This window comes from Podarcis vaucheri, assembly GCF_965113315.1.
Source record: "Podarcis vaucheri genome assembly, chromosome: 14".
NCBI lineage: Eukaryota > Metazoa > Chordata > Lepidosauria > Squamata > Lacertidae > Podarcis > Podarcis vaucheri.
In genome coordinates this window covers 17,901,218-17,923,152 of record NC_138752.1, presented here as the reverse complement: position 1 = coordinate 17,923,152, position 21,935 = coordinate 17,901,218, and the positions used below count along the sequence as shown (strand labels likewise).

The following is a 21,935-nucleotide window of genomic DNA, read 5'->3' as shown; positions in this document are numbered from 1 at the left end:
TAAATCCTACCAGCTGCCCACCGACTCGTCTCCAAATATCTGAGATCAAGCTCTGAGGAAATGCTTTTTAATTGTTGTGCAATGTCTTCAGGTCAATTTGCGGCTCTATGTAACCTTGCAGTTGTTGTTTGCAGTGCGTTTTAGATTCCCGAGATCTGTTAATGGCCGAAGGCCAGGAAGACAAATAAGCTTGAACTGAACTGAACTAGATCCATCCCTGGTCAGCAACTAAGTCTTTAACTGCCTCTGACTCACTTCCAGGAGCCAGGCAAATGGCTGTTTTAGCATACACATTCTGGCGGTGAGGCCAGCCCTCACCTCACATGCTTCAGCTGCTGGCTCTGCAGTGCCCGTGCCACAACTCCTGCACAGAAACTCACATTTTGAGTGGCGTGGAGAATAGCTTGCGGCTTGTGAACAAAGCAACACAGGCTTATATCAGGTCCGATTATTTAAGAACAGCGGAAGCTGTCTTGTACCAAGTCAGACCATTGATCCATCTAGCTCAGTATTATTTACACTGACTGACAGCAGCTTTTAGACAGGGTTCTGTCCCAGCCCTGCCTGGAGATGCCAGGGATTTAACCTGCCGGCAAAACACAAGTTCTACCACTCTGCTACGGCCCTTCAAGCTTTTTCTGTCTAGTCCAACCCTCTCTTTTCTGACTGATAGCAGCTTGCCAGAATATCCTCCAGCAGAGAGCTGTCTTTCCCATCACTTCCTGTTTGCCTCATCCTTCTAAATTGGAGATGTCAGGGATAATAATAATAATAATTTTTATTTATACCCCGCCCTCCCCAGCCAAGGCCGGGCTCAGGGCGGCTAACAAGCAATAACAAAAACAAGTTGAATGATTACAACTTAAAAACAATATTAAAATATAACATGCAGCCTCATCACAGGAGGAGAAAGGAAAAAGAAAGAGGGGGAGGGAATAAAATTGACTTATGGGCCCTGCAGAAAGAAATCAGATCCCGCAGGGCCCTGGTCTCATGAAAAAGACCTGGCTCTGGTTGAGGCTAATCTAACTTCCTTAGGGCCCGGGACCTCTAGGGTGTTGCAATTTATGGATAGAATCCAGAACCCTATGCATATAAGGAACGTGCTCACTCACCACACCACAAAGCAGCTGCTGTAGATGTTAGATTTTGTGTGCTATTTAAAGGTGCCAAATTGTATGTACTGTACGTTTTGTGTTGTAATGATGCACCTGGAGAGGGAACTGTTTCTACTTCCCCGTTTGAGGTCCAAAATGAACAGAGGAAGTTTTTTCCAGGTCAGACATAGGGGTACATCTGTCTACACTAGGATTATCCATTCCGACTGGCAGTGACACCCCAGGGTCTTAGTCAGAGAGAGGTATTCTCCATCACTGGCTACCTGATCCAGGTTTAATGCTAAGGATTAAACCTGGAACCTTTTGCATTAGAAGCATGTGCTCTACTACCGAACTATAGCAGAGAAGCAGCAGACAGGGATAGTGCTATGTGGATAATTGAGTGTGTGCTGCTACACTCCAAATCCCCATCTCCCACCACGCCTTTTTTTTAGGATGGTACAGCTGTATTACTGTCAGATTCCTGCCCCGCAACACAAGGCCAGCAACCTTTATTCAGATCTTTATTCAGGCTAATAGCAGTGCAGGTTCAGTAGAAAGCACTAGGTCCAGGAGCCAAGAGTTCAGGATGTGTGGGGAAAGCAAGAGATATGGGAATGGCAAAACCCAAACAGAAGTTACAAAGATGTCCCAACAACTGCCATGCACCTCCCGCCAAGCTTTTAAAGATGAGGCAGGGTGTGCTCACTCATGAGACTCTTGCACTACGAGCCAGCTGTGTGTGCAGCTGCTTGCTCCTCCAGGATGGGTGTAGCTGCTCCCACCTACAAAGGCAGCCCTGGACTCACAGTAACAAGACCTCCCCTTCTACCTCCAAAGTCTCTTCTTCAGCTCCTCCCCTGGCTGGTCATTGTCCCTCCCTACACACACACAAAATTTTGATGGGATTTGCAGAGCTTCCTGGTGGGTTATTCTTAAAAGAATGTGGTTTAAAAATTGACCTGTCTGTAGCAGCCTTGCACATAAGGCTGCTAACGTAACTAGCCTGAAAAAGTGTGCATTGGCATAACTGTGACCTTGGGAGCAGCCCCGCTAGTATAACTGGAGTGCAAGATTGTCTCATCAGTCCTGAAGCAAGTTGTTAATTTCCACATTGTTTGTACAGTGGTACCTTGGGTTATATACGCTTCAGGTTACAGACTCCGCTAACCCAGAAATATTACCTCGGGTTAAGAACTTTGCTTCAGGATGAGAACAGAAATTGTGCAGTGATGGCGCAGCAGCAGCAGGAGGCCCCATTAGCTAAAGTGGTGCTTCAGGTTAAGAACAGTTTCAGGTTAAGAATAGACCTCCGGAACGAATTAAGTACTTAACCTGAGGTACCACTGTAATGGTATTTTTGAAAGGGAGCCCTACCAACTTTTGGTTTTGGTTGTGTGCGTTTTGTAGTTGTTGTTGTTTTCCTACAAGAGACCATTTTCCCATTGCCGCGCAATGTGCATTTCCTGTGCGTTCCCATCCCATTATCCTGAAATGGCTTTTTCTGTGCTTGTTCTTGCAGCAGATAAAAAGATGATGCCTTCAGCATCCACAGCCGGTAACCAGCAGATCTACTCTCAAGGGAGCCCCTTCCAGCCAGGACATTCTGGAAAGTCGTTCAGGTATTGTACATGGCAGCAGAATGAATCACAAGAAAGGAAACGCAATTGTGTAAGAGTCATAGATGATGACAGCCCTTGATTCTTAACAGCATCATGGCTTAATTCTCCCTATAGGAAAGAATCTCCGTGGCCACATTCCAGAAATCACTTTGCCCTGGAATCATCCACTAATTGGATTTTTCGGGATCTGAAATTTTGTATATGGGCCGCATCATGGTGTTTTTGCAAATGTAGTTGACTTGTGCTCACCTTCTGGGAATGTTGATACAATACAGTTAGTCGCAGTCTAGGTCTCTTGCCCTGATGTATATAGCTGATGATCATTTTATGCCATTTCTTGAGGGTCTTTGCTGAAAGGTTGAGTTTGGAATAAAAATAAAAAATAAAAAATTGGGAAATGCCTTTTTAGAGAGTGACTAATAAACTTGGCTCAGGGCGCAAAAGTATAAATCTCACCTGGATATGGTAAAGAAAAGACAGGCAGTAGAATGCAGGGGGTGGGGGTGGAATTAAGTCAATTAATTCACGAAGTAGCGAAAAGGGGACTGCAAAGAAGGAGGAGGAGCAAGATGGAAAAGGAAGCAAACCAAAAGAGGGGCATTTTAATAGTAACAATAGCCGGGGGGGGGGGTTGTAATACAAGGTAAAGTCTGATGCAGCTTAGTAGATTTATTAGTTAGATTAATTGATTAAAAACTTTTTGCCTGATTAAAAAAGTGCCCTTTTTATTTAGAAAAATATTCATATATTGCAACATTCAGCAATATAAAAACATTAAAAGAAACACAGAATAATAATCAAAATGATTATATTTCTTTTGTGTGTGCGTGTGATATAATTTTTATACAACTAGTTTTAAAACAGTGATTCCCAACCATTTTTTGGCCATGCCCCACCTAAGCATCTCTAAAATCCTGATTGCCCCCCCCCATGACATATTCTTATTATTCTGTTCACATGGAGGAAGCCTAAAAGGCCACTAACTTGGTCTAACTCATTCTCAAATTGCCCCTCTTAAAAATCAAATTGCCCCCCCCCCCGGGGCGTGTGTCCCATGGTGGGAACCGTGGTTTTGAAAACTGCAGAAGGCAGACACCGTCTTAGAAGAGGCAACCCCCTTCTCTCTCTCATTCGGATAAAATGCCTCTTCCAAAAAAGGAACGCCTGTTCTTATACACAGATGTGCATCGTCTAAATGCACATTAAACAGCTGTAACCCATGCAGCTATTCAAGTAGGATTTCATTGAATTGTGTAGTGACCCTAAATTTCAGAGCCGAAAAAGGTAACGCAGGCTGAACAATGAACAAGAAAGGGGAGTGAGGAAAGAGAGAGGGTGAGAGAGCACGCCATTCACCAGTTAGGTGCCCAGGAGAGGGAATTAGAAACTAAATGCCAGCTATGTTTTTGTAGAAACTAGTGTGGTGTGGTTTGTTTTGAGCATATAATTGATAGTGTTGTTCTTGGGAAGGAAACGCTTTTCTTGGAAAGAAAAAACCTTCCTTGATGTTTATTGCCTGAATGAAAAAGCAATCAGTAAGTAGCCCTAGAGGATATTGCCAATATTAAGATATGCTTTAATTAAATCCGATATGTGAAGCCAGGACTACATTACAGTGCAACTAATTTCCCATGGCTGTTCTGAGGTTTGGGATTCCTGAACTCTTTTCTTTGAAGGTTGTGTGTAGATTTCTATGCTATTCTGTTGGGTGTCTCCTGCAACATAAAAGTGAGGCCGGTATAGTTAAGAAGTATTTATTTGCTTTTGAATGTTACATAATCATGAAAACAGACACAGCACAGAAGATCTCTGATCTCCTTTTTCTGTAGTGTTAGTAATCTGTACAGGGCAAATTTATTACAGTACATAATTTATTACATAACATAACTGTGCACTAGTATATTTTGAACGAGATTCAATTCTCCATTCAAGGAAATTCCAGAAAGGTACATCATGTCATAGAAGTCATAACAAGACAGAGATCATGCAGTACAAAGTAGTTATGTATTTTATTTTTTCCAGGTTCTTTGATCTTAAAGACTCAAAGTCTGTAATGGTGAGGCTTCCTAAGTCCGCAATCCTACACACATCTACTTAGGAGTAAGTCCCATTGAACTGAGCAGGGCTTACTTCTGAGTTTGCTTGGATATTAATACTCTACAACCCCTCAACTTGGGATAGCTCAGTTGGTACAGCATGAAACTCTTTATCTTAGGGTTGTGGGTTTGAGCCCCACTTTGGGCAAAAGATTCCTGCGTTGCAGGGGGTGGAGTAGAGGATCCTTGTGGCCCCTTCCAACTCTGTGATTCCACCGTCTTAAGACTGTATGCTTTTGAATACCGGTTTCTGGAAACCACAGAAGGGGAGAAAGTGCTCTCATGCTCAGGTCCTGCTTTCCAGCAGACATCTGGTTGGCCACTGTGAGAACTGTGGTCTGGGTCTTCTCACTGTTTTGTTACAGTTACAGATAGGTAGCCGTGTTGGTCTGCCATAGTCAAAATAAAAAAAATTCCTTCCAGTAGCACCTTAAACACCAACTAAGTAAGCATTTGTGCCAACAATGCCAACAGTGTCCTTCAGCTCTCTATATTGGACAAACAGGCCAAACCTTATGCCAAAGAATAAACGGACATAAATCTGACATCAAGAATCACAAAACAGAAAACCAGTAGGAGAACACTTCAATCTCCCAGGACATTCTATACAAGATCTCAAAGTAGCTGTTTTACTACAAAGGAATTTCAGAAATAGACTGGAAAGAGAAGCTGCTGAATTGCAACTCATTAGCAAACTTAAAACAATGGAGAGACCTGGTCTGAACAGAGACATTGGATTCTTATCTCATTATACATAACTAAGCCATTTCTCACCTTCTCACCCCTTGCCTTTTCCTGTAAGACCTATTGCAGTCGTTAAAAGTTGTCAACAGGCTCATCTCAGCTATCTGCCAATCTCCCATCCCCACCACCCTTCTGAGTAATACCCCTCCCCACCTTCTCACTATATAGAAGGATCTGGCAACTTCTGTATCTGAAGAAGTGTGCATGCACACGAAAGCTCATACCAAGAACTTACTTAGTTGGTCTTTAAGGTGCTACTGGAAGGAATTTTTTTGTTTTGTTACAGTGATCTGATTCACATGGCATGTGGACTTGGTCCAGAGAAACATGCTGGGTGAGTCTTGCCTGCCTCCCATGACCCTTAAAATGTTACACATGGGCCCTGGGGCCATGACTTTGCTGCATCATCTGACTGCCCACCAGTGAGGATCCATATCTCAGCAACAGACCACATGTTTAGTTTTCAGGCAGGAGCCATTCCCAGCCCCACCTAGAGGTGTCAGGGATTGGAGCCGTATGAAGTGTGTCGGGATCTCCGCTCGGCCAAGCTGATAAAGCTCATCTTCTTGCGAGTCCTTCAGAATTGCCCTCCCGATGAATAATTAACAACCTGAGCCTTTGATGAGGCTTCCAGGCACGTTCCCCCATTCAGCAGAGCTTCCAAAGCAGCACGCGGAAGTGATGAGATTTATGGCTACATTGCTATGCTTTATTTCTTACTACGCAGACAGCAAAGAAATATACATCCTCTCTCTATGAAAGCAGAGAGCAACTGAACAAAGGAACAGAGAAACCAGTACGTCACATCCGTCTCCCTTCTCCCGTGAGACTTCCAATAGCCTGGGTTGTCTCTGGAATGTAAACAGAGCCTTGTGACTCTAAGCAGCTGCACAGTGGCAAACAGAAACTAAGAAAGTGTGCGCTCTACCACTGGGCTATGGCCCCTCTAGAAAGGTTTTAAGTACGACTGAGAGAATGCCTGCAAAGCACTCTTTTCTTTTGTAGGAAAAGTATACTTTTGGGGCATTCTGCAATTATGAATAGCATCCTTTTTGAAACCAATGCAGGAGGAGGCAATATCACCCATAGCAAATACATTAATTGCATACAGCCTTCGGTTATATCTGGACTGATCCGTGTAAAACGAAGGAATGGAGGTTGCACGGCTCTGCTTAAGAAGACTGTTGCTGATTGTGTGTGCTCGTGTAGGCTGAGGAGGATCTCTTGGAGTTTAAAAACACCTGCAAAAGGATGGGGGGAGAGTTGTTTTCATCTCCTCCTTTATGCTGCCAAGATTTGAGTCCCTCGGTTGGTACTTTCTGGCTCTGTTACTGGAGCAATTCCCCAGAATTGCTGCCAGGGTACATTTGTGTGTGCCATGAGCGCAGTGCTAGCATACCATGAGAAATAGATTAAATAATTAAGAGTGTTTTGCAAGCCCAAAATATGTGCCTGTTGCATTTTTGTGTGTTTCACTGCTCCTGGCCATGCCTCCCTTTAACCAACCTCTGGGGGGGAATTCTGCTGCAATTCTCCATCAAATATGACTAGAATGTTCAGAAACGTTGCTGAATTGGTTCATCCTCAGGTGAACTTGCCTGTTGCATCTCTGCACGAGTAATTGTTCCTGGTTTAATATTTCCTTCGGGTAGGCACATCCAGGTTAGTGACTTCTGCAGAAAGAATGGGCAGTGGGCATCTCTGAAGGCAGGTATTCCTTCCTCTTGCATACTCTGAAAGTATATGTGTGCATATAAGCTACAGTGTGTGCATATAAGCTACAGTGGTACCTCTACTTGCTTTCACCTCCGGTTACGTATTCTTCGGGATACATACGTGGCAAACCCAGAAGTATTTTTCCGGGTTTCGCCATGCACAGAAGCATTAAACCACACCATGCACAGAAGCAGCACCTCCAGTTGCAAATTCCTCGGGATTTGACCGGAGCTCCAGAACGCATCCTCTTCGCAACCGGAGGTACCACTGTACTTATATTCTTGTTAATTCCTTATCAGGGTCCCTCTTCAGCTTTCTATATATCTTCATTGTAGGTTGACATAGAATACCAGGCAATAAAAAAAACCCCTGTATACTTTAAAAATATTGCCATGAGTCCTAGGAAGAAGTTTACTTAAGATCAAAGGGTTATTCTGGGATGTTCAATGCAGCAAAAGTAATAGTCTGCATTTTTTTGCATTTGAGTTGTAGTCCATGTATCCCAAAACGTGATTTGTTTAACTGGTTGATTGGGAGGTTTGCAAACTGTAATTACAGGTGTTCTTGTAAGCAGTAGTTTGTGTTCAACAACGTTTTCCTCAGAGCTGTGAAATTAATGAACCTAAGGTAGTCGTTGATTTTGTTAGGTCTATTCCATGAGTAACATTGGATGCAACCCGTGAGCATCCTTATAACGTCAAATTCATTCCTGTTCTCTCCCTTTGAAGCTCGTCTGTGGTCCATGTGCCCGGCGTCAACGACATCCAGTCATCATCATCAGCTGGTCAGAACCTGTCCCAGATCTCACGCCAGCTAAATCAGAGTCAAGTTGCCTGGACGGGAAGTCGCCCTCCATTTCCAGGACAGGTAGGAGAGTTATAGAAAAGTATAGAAAAGATTTCACTTCCTGGGCCCAAAGAGAGAAGGCAGTAGAGACAGGAGTCTCACTCTGAGAGGGGGCCTTCCTGAATACATATTGCCTAAAGACTCTCGCAGAGCCTGGAGCCAGCACTGGCTAACCTGGGAGAGGAGAAGGGAATCTCAGGCGCAGAGACCAGAGGCAGTCCTCAAGGTCTCTCAATCTGGTCCCTGAAACAAACCCCAAGCCCCTTCTCTCACTGGCCCTGTTTGTACGGAATGCTTTAGCCTGGTTGGATATGTTAATTACTGATTTATTGTGGATTTCATCAATTGTGGAGTAACCTCACTTGTAGTTAACTGCAATTGTTAAAATAATGTTCATGCAGGAATTGGCAAGTGAATAGCTGATGGTTAAGGATAGGTAAGTTTAACGGAATGTGTATTAGAAGCAACTAGGAAACTAAATCAGCAACAAGAGGAAACTTTGGATGCATCAAGAACAGAATGTAGGAAACCATTGTTTGCACACACAAAAAGTATTAAATTTATTTTAATTTGTGGCTGATTAGGTAAAATTTATGGGACGCGGGTGGCGCTGTGGGCTAAAGCCTCAACGCCTAGGGCTTGCCGATCGAAAGGTCGGCAGTTCGAATCCCCGCGGCGGGGTGCGCTCCCGCTGTTCGGTCCCAGCGCCTGCCCACCTAGCAGTTCGAAAGCACCCCCGGGGGCAAGTAGATAAATAGGTACCGCTTACCAGCGGGAAGGTAAACGGCGTTCCGTGTGCGGCTCTGGCTCGCCAGAGCAGCGATGTCACGCTGGCCACGTGACCCGGAAGTGTCCCCGGACAGCGCTGGCCCCCGGCCAATAAATGTGAGATGGGCGCACAAACCCCACAGTCTGTCAAGACTGGCCCGTTCGGGCAGGGGTACCTTTACCTTTACCTTTAGGTAAAATTTAAGGACGCGGATGGCGCTGTGGTCTAAACCACAGAGCCTAGGGCTTGCCAATTGGAAGGTCAGCAGTTCAAATCCCCGCGACGGGGTGAGCTCCCGTTGTTCGGTCCCAGCTCCTGCCCACCTAGCAGTTCAAAAGCACATCAAGTGCAAGTAGATAAATAGGTACTGCTCTGGCAGGAAGGTAAATGGCGTTTCTGTGCGCTGCTTTGGTTCGCCAGAAGTGGCTTAGTCATGCTGGCCACATGACCCGGAAGCTGTCTGCGGACAAACGCCGGCTCCCTCGGCCTATAGAGCGAGATGAGCGTGCAACCCCAGAGTCATCCGTGACAAGACCTAACAGTCGGGGTACCTTTAGCTTTTTAGGTAAAATTTGGAAAAGCAATAAAAGCAGTTTGGCAAACTTTAAAAAAAGCCTGGCTGAATGTGTCCTTGAATTCTGATAATGCCTCTCCCTTCCCTGGATGGAGGATGGAGTGTGTTTGTGTGTGTGCTGTACAAAGGTAACATTTACATTCATTGTTGCACCCACTTTTGCCTCTGGTTTGGCTTGCCACTGGCATGTGCCCCCCCCCAATTCCCACCCGGAAGGGAATTGTGGCCTTCGGACAGAGAGGGGTTCCCCACCATTAGCCTGGGAAGAGTTTGTAGCACATAGCTATGCTTTGGGATTCTTGAACTTAAACAGCTCAGAACCCACGTTGCTGGAGCACAGCACCCCACCTAACTAGCTCTGCAAAGATGCTTGTTTTGCAAAGAGATGTGCCGAGATGGAAGTCTGTTGCGCCACTTTGTTCTTGGGTCAAATGCCGCGGGAAGGATGATAACGCCTTGATGTTGCTGTCTTTCACTCTCCCATTCAGCAAATTCCTTCGCAGTCTGGCAAGGCTCAGTCTTCTCCCTTTGCAATTGGAACCAGTCACACTTACTCTGCTGACCCAGCGTCGTACAGCCCCCTGTCCAGCCCTGCTACGTCCTCTCCAAGCGGGAATGCCTATTCCAGCCTAGCTAACAGGACAGCAGGGTTTGGTAGGTATCGAGCCTGGCTACCTCGCCTAAAACAAAAGCGCCACAAGGTACAATGAGGTCTCTTCGACTTACTACGAACACATCTCTTGTGGATCAGGCCCATGTCCATAGCCCACCTAGTCCAGCATCCTGTTCTCACAGTGTCCAACCAGATGTTCCAATGGGAAGCCCACAAGCAAGACTTGAGTGCAACTATGATGTGCAGCTGTCACGATTCATGTGATCTGGGGGCCCAGCAAGCAGAATGGCCAGTTAAAGAGGCTAGACAGTATCTGCACTTTCAGAGCACATTTCTACCACTGCAACAGTCATGGTTTCCCTTTCCCCTCCACAAGGAATCCTGGAAACCATAGTTTACCCCCTCGCAGAGCTACAATTCCCAGAACTCTTAAAAACCACAGTTCCCAGAATTCTTTGGGGGAAGGTTGTGTGCTTTATATGTATGGTGTGGGCATGTAACTAAACTGGGCATTGACTAAACTGGTGAGCCAGGGTGCACAACCAGAAAGCAGCTTGGTTAATAATAATAATAATACTAATAATAATAATAATAATTTATTATTGACACCCACCCATCTGGCTGGATTTCCCCAGCCACGCTAGCTGGCTTCCAACAGAATATTTAAAACACAATAAAACATCAAACATTAAAAATTTCCCTACACGTGACTGCCTTCAGATGTCTTCTAAAAGTAAGATAGTCATACCTCGGGTTACAGAAGCGCCAAAACCCGGAAGTACTGGAACGGGTTACTTCCGGGTTTCGGTGGTCACGCATGCGCAGAAGCGCTAAATCGCGCTATGTGCAGAAGCGCCGAATCGCAACCCACGCATGCGCAGATGTGGCGCTGCGGGTTGCAAACATGCCTCCCGCACAGATCACGCTCGCAACCTGAGCGTCCACTGTAGTTGTTTATTTCCTTAACATCTGATGGGAGGACGTTCTATAGGGCGGGCGCCACTACCGAGAAGGCCCTCTGCCTGGTTCCCTGTAACCTCACTTCTCGCAGTGAAGGAATATATATTGAAGGAATAATTGCTGAAGGACCAGGGTTCAGATCCAGCACTCAGCCGTGAAGCTCTTACTGGGTGACCTGCGGCCAGGCATTCTCTCCCAGCCTAACCTCCCTCATGGGGTTGTTGTGAGGATAAAATGAGAAGGGGGAGAGCCATATATATTGCCTTGAGCTCCTTTGGAAGAAAGGTGGGGTATAAATGCAGAGAAATGAGTAGGAGACACGACTGTACATCTGCAAACCTAAAAGATATAGTCAAATCCATTCTTTTCTCTCTCTCTCTCTCTCTCTCTGTGTGTGTGTGTGTGTGTGTGTGTGGAGGCAGTTGTCTAAAGCAGGGGCAGCAGCCAACATGGTGCCCTCCATATGTTGCTGCACCCTAGCTCCCATCAGTCCCAGCCAGCAGAGCAAAGGGATGATGAGCATTGCGGTGCGACAACATATACAAGAGAGAGATGCTGACTACCCCAGTCTATAGGAGATATATGGCGCTCTTTGGTCATCACAAAGTCCATCCACCTTGAGCCCTGAAACCTGGCCGTCTTTTTTTGTTGAGTTTGTTTGCACTTGGGGAAAATGCTGTTGTGTTGAGTGGGGAGAGCTTGAATTTATATTTTCTCGCATCAGCAAACTGAAGAGCATATCTCAAGCCCGGAGTTTGTAGCAGATAATTCAGGCTATGAATCAATTTCTGCGGTTTGAAGGCGAGTGCCAGGAACAAAAGGTGAAGAGAGATCACTTAGATACCAAAGCCTCCCGTAAGCCTGGGGGTTATTATTACTGTTGTTTTTTTAAGTCTCACTCAGAGAAGCTCAAAACTCAACCAAAATATTCCCACTGAGGAAGGGTCTTTTGCTTTGACCTTACCAGACTTCGTTCAAGTTGCAGTGGTACCTCGGGTTAACAACTTAATTCATTCCGGAGGTCCATTCTTAACCTGAAACTGTTCTTAACCTGAAGCACCACTTTAGCTAATGGGGCCTCCTGCTGCTGCCATGCCACTGCCGCATAATTTCTGTTCGCATCCTGAAGCAAAGTTCTTAACCCGAGGTACTATTTCTGGGTTAGCGGAGTCTGTAACCTGAAGCGTCTGTAACCCGAGGTACCACTGTATTATGAATTGGGTCCTTTTACATAATAGATGGCCATAATACTCTCTTTAACTTACCATCCATGAGCTGAAGAGACATAGGGAGACTTTCTCACTGGGTGCCTCTCAGCTTTGAAATTCTCTTCCCTTTTACAAGAGATTCACCAGAGTCTCTGCACCTTCCAGAATCTGTGGAGGTTGTTCTCCTTCAAAGTGGCTGTTCTGTCCAGGGATGGGGTCAGGTTGGGCCAGATGAGATTTATTTAACCAATGCAAATGGTAGGGGTGGGTTATGCAAGGTTTTGAGATTAGGCAGGCAAATTGCATTCCCCATGGGATTCCACAGCGTTCTAAGCTAGGTCATTTAAGACTGTACCTAATGGTCTTGGTGGGGGGTGCTCTTCAGAAGATAATGCATATGATTACTTCACATTTTCAAATGTGTCAAGTCAGCCCACCTGCCCTGTGGGGAGGGGGCTTCCTGCTCATTCCATTAAGTGAGGCCCTTGACTTCTGCCCTAAAGTCCTGCCCTCCCCACGCACGACTGCTGGGATTCAGGATGCAGCTGTTCTGCATGTGCTCTTATTCAGGGCATTGCTATTACGATTAAGAAAAAGGAGTAATTTTAACTCTTGCACAAAAGTGCAGATACGGAACCAGTTTGTGGCTATGGCATTTGGCTTTAAAAAAAATGTATAGACAAAATTACGCATTTGACCCATTCCTTGATTTCAGACTAGTGGGATTAGGTGATGAATGTTATTTATATGTTTATGTAATTGTTGTAACTTTTTACAGTGGTACCTCGGGTTACAGACGTTTCAGGTTACAGACGCTTCAGGTTACACACTCTGCTAACCCAGAAATAGTACTTCAGATTAAGAACTTTGCTTCAGGATGAGAACAGAAATCGTGCAGCGGCAGCAGGCGGCCCCTTTAGCTAAAGTGGTGTCTCAGGTTAAGAACAGTTTCAGGATAAGAACGGACCTCCAGAACGAATTAAGTTCTTAACCTGAGGTCCCACTGTATATACATAGCATATGCTTCCTACTTTATCAAGATGCTTAAGGCAGCTTTCAAATTTAACCAGCAGAAACCAGTGAAATACAGTCTTTAAGCATATTTTGGAACCCATCTCATTGGTTGATGCAGTAATACAGAGCAAAGCTCCTAACAATCTGTAATGCCTGCATAACTTGCTTTTTAAAAATCTGGTTTCACATCCCTGCTTAAATGATTGCAGTGTCAGGCTTCGGTACACCTCTTTTGGAAGGGGGTTCTAGGGCTGGGGAGCCACCACAGGAAAGGCCCTGTCTTTTTCAGTTTCCGTTTGGACAGATGCCACATCCACACTATTCATTTAAAGCAGTATCATGCCAGTTTAAACAGTCACAGCAAATCCTAGGAAGTGTAGTTTGTAAAGGCTGCTGAAAGATGTTTGGAGACACCTATACTCTTCTCACAGAGCTACAATTCCTAGAGTGGTTTTAACAGTCAGTTCCTCGTCCCAGTGAACTCTGGGAATTGTAGCTCTGTGAGGGGAATAGGGATCTCCTAACAACTCTCAGCACCCTTTATAAGCTACAGTTCCCAGGATTCTTTGGATGAAGCCGTGGCTGTTTAACACAGTATCATAGTGCTTTAAATGCATAGTGTGGATGGGGGCAGAACGAGAACAGAACCTCTCCTTTTGCCCTTGACAGGCAGTGCATGTAAGTGTGCATGTAACTTTGTAAGGGAGAAGTTACCGTATTTTTCGCTCTATAACACGCACCCGACCATAACACACACATAGTTTTTTGAGGAGGAAAATCCGTAGGCATGCCACCCATAGGCATTCCCTCCATAACACACACAGATATTTCCCCTTACCTTTTAGGAGGAAAAAAGTGAGTGTTATGGTGCAAAAAATACGGTAATTCTAAATGCATGAAGGAACACAGTGCAAACCTCAGGAACAGAGGACTAGACCTAAGGTCGGCAGGAATGAATATAACACCAGTCCTGAAAGACCTGCACTGGCTCCCAGTACTTTTCCAAGCGCAATTCAAAGCGCTGACCTTTAAAACCCTAAACAGTCTTGGCCCAGTATACCTGAAGGAGCATCTCCACCCCCATCGTTCAGCCCAGACACTGAGATCCAGTTCCGAGGGCCTTCTAGCAGTTCCCTCCCTGTGGGAAGCGAGGTTACATGGAACCAGGCAGAGGGCCTCCAGATGTCAAGGAAATAAACAACTATCTGACTTTTAGAAGACATCTGAAGACAGCCTGTTTAGGGAAGTTTTTAATGCTTGGTGTTTTATCGTGTTTTTAATATTCTGTTGTGAGCTGCCCAGAGAGGCTGGGGAAACCAGGCCAGATGTGCTGCATTTATACTTTATTATGATTATGATAATGATTATTATTTGTTTAGTCAAAAAAGAAAAGAAAAGCAAAAGTACATTTTAAAAGACCCGATCTTGTAACTTTATTTTATTTTCCAGCTGAAAGCAGCCAAAGCAGCGGACAATTCCAAGGGAGGCCTTCAGAGGTGTGGTCCCAGTGGCAAAGCCAACATCACAACCAGCAAAACAGTGAGCAGCATCCTCACCAGCAAACCAGCCAGACAGAAGTGTTCCAGGTGAGTCCCTGGACCCGTGATTCAGCATGGCAAGGTGATCCGTCTCTTGCAGGTGACCTTTTGGGTCCTGGTAAAAGGCAGCAAACTGTCAACAAATATCATTTTATCCAGGGGTCAGCAACCTTTTTCAGCCATGGGCCGGTCCACCGTCCCTCAGACCATGTAGTGGGCCAGACTATATATATATATATATATATATATATATATATATATATATATATATATATATTTGGGGGGGGGGGGAGAACAAATTCCTATCCCCCACAAATAACCCAGAGATGCATTTTAAATAAAAGGACACATTCTACACATGTAAAAACACGCTCATTCCTGGACCGTCGGTGGGCTGGATTTAGAAGGCGATTGGGCCGCATCCAGACCCCGGGCCTTAGGTTGCCTATCCCTGGTTTATTCCTTATGGAAAGAACTGGTCAGTCATCTTATTACATCCAAGCTAGATGGTGGCAGGATGCTGTATGTGGAGCTACAGAAACTGAAGTTTGGTGCCAGCTCCAGGTTTAAGTGGCCCTACGCAGGTGTGAGCCCTGGTGGGCTTACCTGGCTGGGCTGGCAATGCGCTACACCAGTCCTGAGATTTTGCACAGAGTACTTCTTTCCTTAAATTGCGAGCTGACTGTTCCTTGCTGCTTCTTTAGTTGCTGTACAGCAGGCTTCCTCAACCTCGGCCCTCCTGATGTTTTGAGACTACAATTCCCAACATCCCTGACCACTGGTCCTAGGGATCATGGGAGTTGTAGGCCAAAAACATCTTGAGGGCCGAGGTTGAGGAAGCCTGCAGTGCAGTTAAGTGACAAAGGGGGGAGATGCTAAAGGGGCTTTGCCCTAGATAAGGATACAGTGGTACCTTGGGTTAAGAACTTAATTCGTTCTGGAGGTCCGTTCTTAACCTGAAACTGTTCTTAACCTGAGGTACCACCTTAGCTAATGGGGCCTCCCACTGCCGCCATGCAATTTCTGTTCTCATCCTGAAGCAAAGTTCTTAACCTGAGGTACTATTTCTGCGTTAGTGGCGTCTGTAACCTGAAGCATCTGTAACCCAAGATACCACTGTACAAGAAAAATCACCTTTCCCTTTCATTTTCTTTTATCATCCAGGATATGCTGCCTATTCCAGGAGATCCGACCCAAGGGACCGGCAATTACAACATTGAAGATTTTGCTGATTTGGGAATGTTTCCTCCATTTTCTGAGTAAATTTTACCTAGCCAGATAACCTCTGCAAAGGACATTCTGGGAAAGGAAATCAGCATACCAGGGTAGTATGAGATCCGCTTTCCCTGTGTTAACATTATCATAGAAGCTATAAAACAAGAAACGCCCCCTTCTCGTACTTCAGATAATCACTTGCGCTCCTTCCAAGTGTTGACCATGCAAGTTATAATGAAATAACCTAACGCCACCTGGTTGGCATTCGCCGCAAGGATTCATTTTGTATTTCATTCCCATTTGTGGTAGGGTTTTGAGCCTGGGTGGGGCGGGTGGTGGGGACGAGCAGGGAGGCGCTTTGATTTTTAACTTTCTCTCCGCTCTTAATATTTGAATGTGAACCATTTCTAACTTCCCTCCTTAGACAAAGCTGCTTGTGTGAACAGATAATGAAATAAACACTCCAGTCCTCTGCTGGCTACTTGAAGATAAGACTTCTAGTTGTGAGGCTCCCTAGCTGTGACTCATAGACCACAGGGGGGTCAGAGAGCTCCATTCTGGTGGTTCTTGGAAAGGTAGCAGAACAGCTGAGAGTGTCTGTACATGGTTGTGCAAATGGTCCCCTCACCCCATGACAACAGAGATTGAAGCCATTTTGATCCTTTTTATGGTCATTTTAGGCCAGTTTGAATGTAAGGTTGTGTAACTATAACCTAGTCCTTTCTGGCAGGAGGTTCCAGCGCCTTTCCTATCTCATTTTAACACAGCTAGGCTTGAATGTATGTACATTTTAGTACTATCTGTATATCTGGTGTTGTACAAACTGGATCTTGAGTTTTGGATTTGTTATTTTACCATATACAAGGAAAGTCTGTGCCTGAAGAGGGTAGCAATATATTCGGAGGGCTTACAGTCCAAGCTTAAGGGGACAGGTTGCACATGTATTTCGTTTTGAAACCCCTATATGCCCATTGGGGCTCTGCACACCACTCCATCGGCTGTATAAATTAATGTGGCTTTGGCAATCTACGGTTTCATCTGCTTGTAACACTCTGCCAAACCATTATGATAACATTTCTGTGCAGTGCGCCTCTGCACCCTACAACTGGATTGTGACCATAATACTGCTTGAAAGTGGTTTAGAAAACAAAGCATGTGGTTGTTGTTGCTTTTTAAGCTCTGCCAGAAATTGGCAAGCAACATTGCAGCAATAGCTGGAGTCAGCAGCTGTGTTGGGGCATTGTTTTCTGGAAAGGGGCAGGTTCTAATGTGGAGCCTAACTTGCTTCCTAGCCATCTTTAGCTAACAAAATGGTGGTGGTGGTGCTTCTGTTGAAGAGGCTAGTTCAAAATGCTTATCAAATGGAAGGTGGAAAGGCATGTTAACTCTGTACTTGGAGCTGCTGTCAAATCTCCCACTTGCAACTGTTAGAATCAGATTTCACTCCCATCCCTGCTCAGCTGTAATGCGTAGGATCAGTTATCTATGGCCACGAGGTCATATTATGGAATGCTTTCCTGCCCATCATTGGCCACTCCTGGCTGGGGCAGAGAAAGGCAGCAGCATTCCAATAAGGGGGTTAGCCATTTTGTTCAAATTTTAATGAGAGACCTCCTAGTTCATGCTTTCTGTACCATTAAGCCTGCCAAAACACAACTATCCTTTAGAATTCACACCTCTCTGAATTTTGCAATGGAGTTTCTCCAGACAGAAAATGCGTACAAAAATGCCTAAATTGGTGGAAAGTGTGCATAAAAATGCATGCATTAGTGAAAATGACACATAAGCATGCAGTTTTTAAAAGTGAAATTGCAATAATTTGTATATTGGTCGAAAATGCACATAGAAATGTGTATATTAGGAAAAAATAGCACTAAAATGCTGGCAAATTTTGATGAGGATTCCCTCCCCCCGTTGCAAATTGCTGGAGAAATGAACTTAAGAGCAGGAAAAGGAGAAACTTGGGGAACCAGAAACTGACAAATTCACCCAACTCTACAAATGAGCCTGATATACCTGGTGCAGCAGTACCATTTTCAACAGAAGTCTCACCTTGAGTGTAACATGTAGTTCCACCTATAATTTAAAACGTCCATTTCCATATTTGGTTTGATTTCCTTTCTTTGCATTAAAGCACAGTATGTAATTACAGGTACCTCTTAACAAGTCTACTGTTACTTAAGCTTCTAGTTCATTTCTGGTACAGTGTTCACCACCATGTTGGATAACTTCTCCTACTACCACAATGTTCATTTTTACACACTGGACAGCATACAACTAAATAGTTCAAGGATGAACACTAGTGCAGTGGGATTTTTTCCTTCTCTCATCCCCCCATGCCATCCTCAAATCTGCTCTGAAGGGTTGGAGAAAACCCCAGAACAGATTTAGGGAGCACAGCAGGAGGAGAGAACATTCCATTGTGCAAGAAGAAATCCTTCTGCTAGTGGAACATTTTGCATAGCGCTACATAGAATACAACTCTGTATCCTTGTTTTTCCTCGCCCTTCCAAAAGTTACTCGGCCATGCAGCCATCAATGCCTTATCAATGTCATACTGTCCAATTTGTAGCCTCGCAAGATGGGCAATGGACAGATGTGTTTGAGAGTTGGTGAGTTTGTTTTTGTGGCTGTGTTCAACTTAGAAATCAAGAAGCAAGGCTGGCCCTTAGCTCTTTAGGCTGGGGAGGGGGCAGAAGGTGTTGCTAAATATGGGTAGGCAAAGGGTAGAATGGTAATGTTTTGCTATAAATATGGGAGCAAAAGATGAGCTAAATTGACAAACCTGTTTTTCTGGATTAACAACTGCATGGACACAGGCCATTCTGCTGATAGTAACTCCTGGCATGATCCAGCCAAAGTTAAGCACTTTTCATACTACAGTGGTACCTGAGGTTAAGTACTTAATTCGTTCCGGAGGTCCGTTCTTAACCTGAAACTGTTCTTAACCTGAAGCACCACTTTAGCTAATGGGGCCTCCTGCTGCTGCCGCACCACCGGAGCACGATTTCTGTTCTCATCCTAAAGCAAAGTTCTTAACCCGAGGTACTATTTCTGTGTTAGCGGAGTTTGTAACCTGAAGCATATGTATCCTGAAGTGTATGTAACCTGAGGTACCACTGTAGTGAACCCAATCCAGCACTAAAGCCCTACTGATTTAATGGGAAAGAGTGGCAAGCAAATACTTAGAGCATCCCATTAGGGCTATCTCTAAATATATCCAACCCATGTATCAGTTGTGGTCAGCTGATTATGCCCTGCTTGAGTTGTCCACATGATAAGCAGTTAAAACTGCAACAGGGAAAAGGAGGCATTTTGCTAAAGTGGCCTCAAGGCTTGCAGACAGCATGCTTTTAAATATGATGTGCTGTTTTGGGGCAGGGATTTGGCTGGTTGAGGACTACATCTGTAATTATTATTTGCTGCTGTTGCATTAAATTGTTGTTGTTATTATCATCATCATACACTGCTTTGAACATTGGGAAAGTGCCCTCTAAGTATATTAACTAAATGGATTTGCTGGTCTGATCACATCCTGTCATGTGACCAGCGCAGAGATCTGACAAGCCAGCAAACCCAAGATTCTGTCAGGCTCTGACTACCATGACTTGCCTCATCCTTCTCTTGACTCCACCCCTTGGTCTGCCCATTTATTCCGAGACATTGGTTTCTACCCTGGCTCATCCCTTGATCCTTCATTTCTGCCTGTGGGGCGGGCAGAATTCAACACAGTTCACATTTAAAGGTGGGCATAGCTAATTCACACGTTCTAGAAATACGCAAAACAAAACACAGCCATCCTTTGCAATTCACGTCTCCAAATTTTGTGGTGCAGTTCCCCAAACAAGTAGTGTGTACAAAAATGCATATACCAGGGTAAAGTATGCATAGAATAGAGTTACTTCAAAAAAAATCTTATATTAAAGAAAATTGCTTTGCAAAAATAAAAGAGTGTACATTGCATAGAAACGTGTATTTTCTCACAATTTCAGTGCAAGCTTCTCCAAGGACTTTTTAAAACAAAGAATTTTCAAACTGAAACTGAATCTGTGCTGATTTTGAGATAGGAAAAATGAGAACCTGAGTGAAACCAAAATGAACAGATTCTTCCAACTGTAGCTCAGGCCCCTTTCTAGGTGGGAGCAAGGAGAAACGTTTTTTGAACGCCAAGCATTATCAACAGTATTTTCCCACTGAAAACAATGTGCTTAACTATGGCAAGATCATCCTCATTGACCTCAGCAGGGAAGAGGTAAGCAGGCGTTTGGAACTCTCTTTCATTTAGAACTGAAAGTGCTCAGTTCAGAGCTTCAGATTATGTGCCATACCTTTGCCCCTTAAAAATATATGCCAATGGTGTGTGTGTGTGTGTGTGTGTTTTAATTGACTTTTTCTACCATTTGCATCCGTATCTGTTAGAGCCCTTTGGTGTCAATGTGGAACTGTGTTGTGGATAAAACTGTATTTTGTACTTCTAAGTGTTCTGTATAGCAAAACCAGTTTTGTGTGTCTGTATAATTAATAACCTGCCTTTTAAATTTTCATTAAAATAATAAAGCATCACGAGCTGTTGTTAACTGCTACTGTCGTGTAACGCCAGCAGGGGTGGAGAACCTCCGTCCTGAGAACCAAACACAACCATCAAGCCAGCCCACAGGTCTCTTCTCCAGGCCACATTCCTTGACAGTCTTGCTTCCTACACTCCTCGAGTGCTTTTGTGGGGCTGGACAGTGCCCTTGAAATGTGACGGTGCCCCTTTGCTTGCCTGAATGGATTGTAGAGAGAGGTGGGTGTGGTGTAGGAATTTCCGACTTTCACATGGCTGGAATGTAGCCAACTGTACAAAGGTAAGACTCGCATCTTTTGATCCACCCATTTTTGCCCACCTACCACTGCCATGTGATTCCCAGAAGGCTCCCTGTGAAGTCCCTCAGACTGTATGTTCTCCTACACCTGAGAACATCGTAAGAGCCTGCTGGATCAAGCCAAAGTCTCACCTAGTCCAACATCCTGCTCTCACTGTGGTCAACTAGGTGCCTAGGAGAACCCTGCAAACAGGACCCGAACACAGGAGCCTATTCCATGTATGTGGCCTCCAGCAACTGGTTTTCAGAACCATTACTGCCTCCAACTACGGAGGCAGATTGTGGACATCATGAGCCTTTTCCTCCATTAGTTTCTCTAATCTTTGAAAGCCATCTATGTGGCCATCACTCCCTCCTCAGGAGTGAGTTCCATACTTTAACTTTGTGCTGCATGAATAAGTACCATATTTTCCGTTCCATAAGATGCACTTTCTTCCTCCTAAAAAGTAAGCGGAAATGTCTTTGCGTCTTTTGGAGCAAATGTGTGGTCGATCACTGGCTCCCTTTCCGGCCCCGCCCCCTTGCCCAGGCCTCCATTGTTGAATGTTCTGTTTGTTTCCCCAGCGATATGTGACTGGCTGATTATCTGTCTGGAAACTATAGAAATGGCTCCCTTTCCTTTCCTAAAGAAGCTGCAGAACTGTGAGTTGAACCCAAAAAAAACCAAGGCTTTTCCCCTTTGTAAAAGAAGCCGCACAACTGTAAGCTGATCCCCCCCCAAAAGGGTCTTTCCCCCTTTCCTCCTCTGAAAACTAGGTACAGTGGTGCCCCGCAAGACGAAATTAATTCGTTCCGCAATTTTTGTCATCTAGCGAATTTTTCGTCTTGCGAAGCACAAAACCCCATAGGAATGCATTGAAAATCAATTAATGCGTTCCTATGGTCAAAAAAAGTCCAAACAAAGCCAAATTTGGTACAACAACAGTTTATTAACTGCTCTTTAAAGTCACACTTACTGTAAAGAGCAGTTCAAAAATTCAAGGGAAAATAAATTAACTTTATAAACAAAACATGTCTGTTTTTAGTCAAAGAAAAAAAGTCGCGAGACGTTTTTGTCT

At 44.6% G+C, this 21,935-nt stretch overlaps 1 protein-coding gene and 1 long non-coding RNA gene across 5 annotated transcripts in view; one reads left to right on the top strand and one right to left on the bottom strand.

Moving 5' to 3' along the window:
- ARNT2 (aryl hydrocarbon receptor nuclear translocator 2) overlaps positions 1–20,578 on the top strand; it is a 145,801-nt gene extending 125,223 nt beyond the window's left edge. For all 4 annotated transcript variants that reach the window (XM_082198476.1, XM_082198475.1, XM_082198477.1 and 1 more), the window contains exons 15-19: positions 2,620–2,719; positions 8,004–8,142; positions 9,953–10,118; positions 14,709–14,845; positions 15,962–20,578. In XM_082198476.1, the coding sequence (XP_082054602.1) occupies positions 2,620–2,719; positions 8,004–8,142; positions 9,953–10,118; positions 14,709–14,845; positions 15,962–16,060 (641 nt within the window). In that variant the 3' untranslated portion in view covers positions 16,061–20,578. The remainder of the gene's footprint in view (positions 1–2,619; positions 2,720–8,003; positions 8,143–9,952; positions 10,119–14,708; positions 14,846–15,961) is intronic.
- On the bottom strand, positions 14,664–21,374 carry LOC309518595. The gene is made up of 2 exons (XR_014213537.1): positions 21,281–21,374; positions 14,664–14,912 (listed from the first exon to the last, which is right to left on the bottom strand). It is a non-coding gene; the product is annotated as an uncharacterized lncRNA (long non-coding RNA).
- Positions 21,375–21,935: the final 561 nt, after the last annotated feature.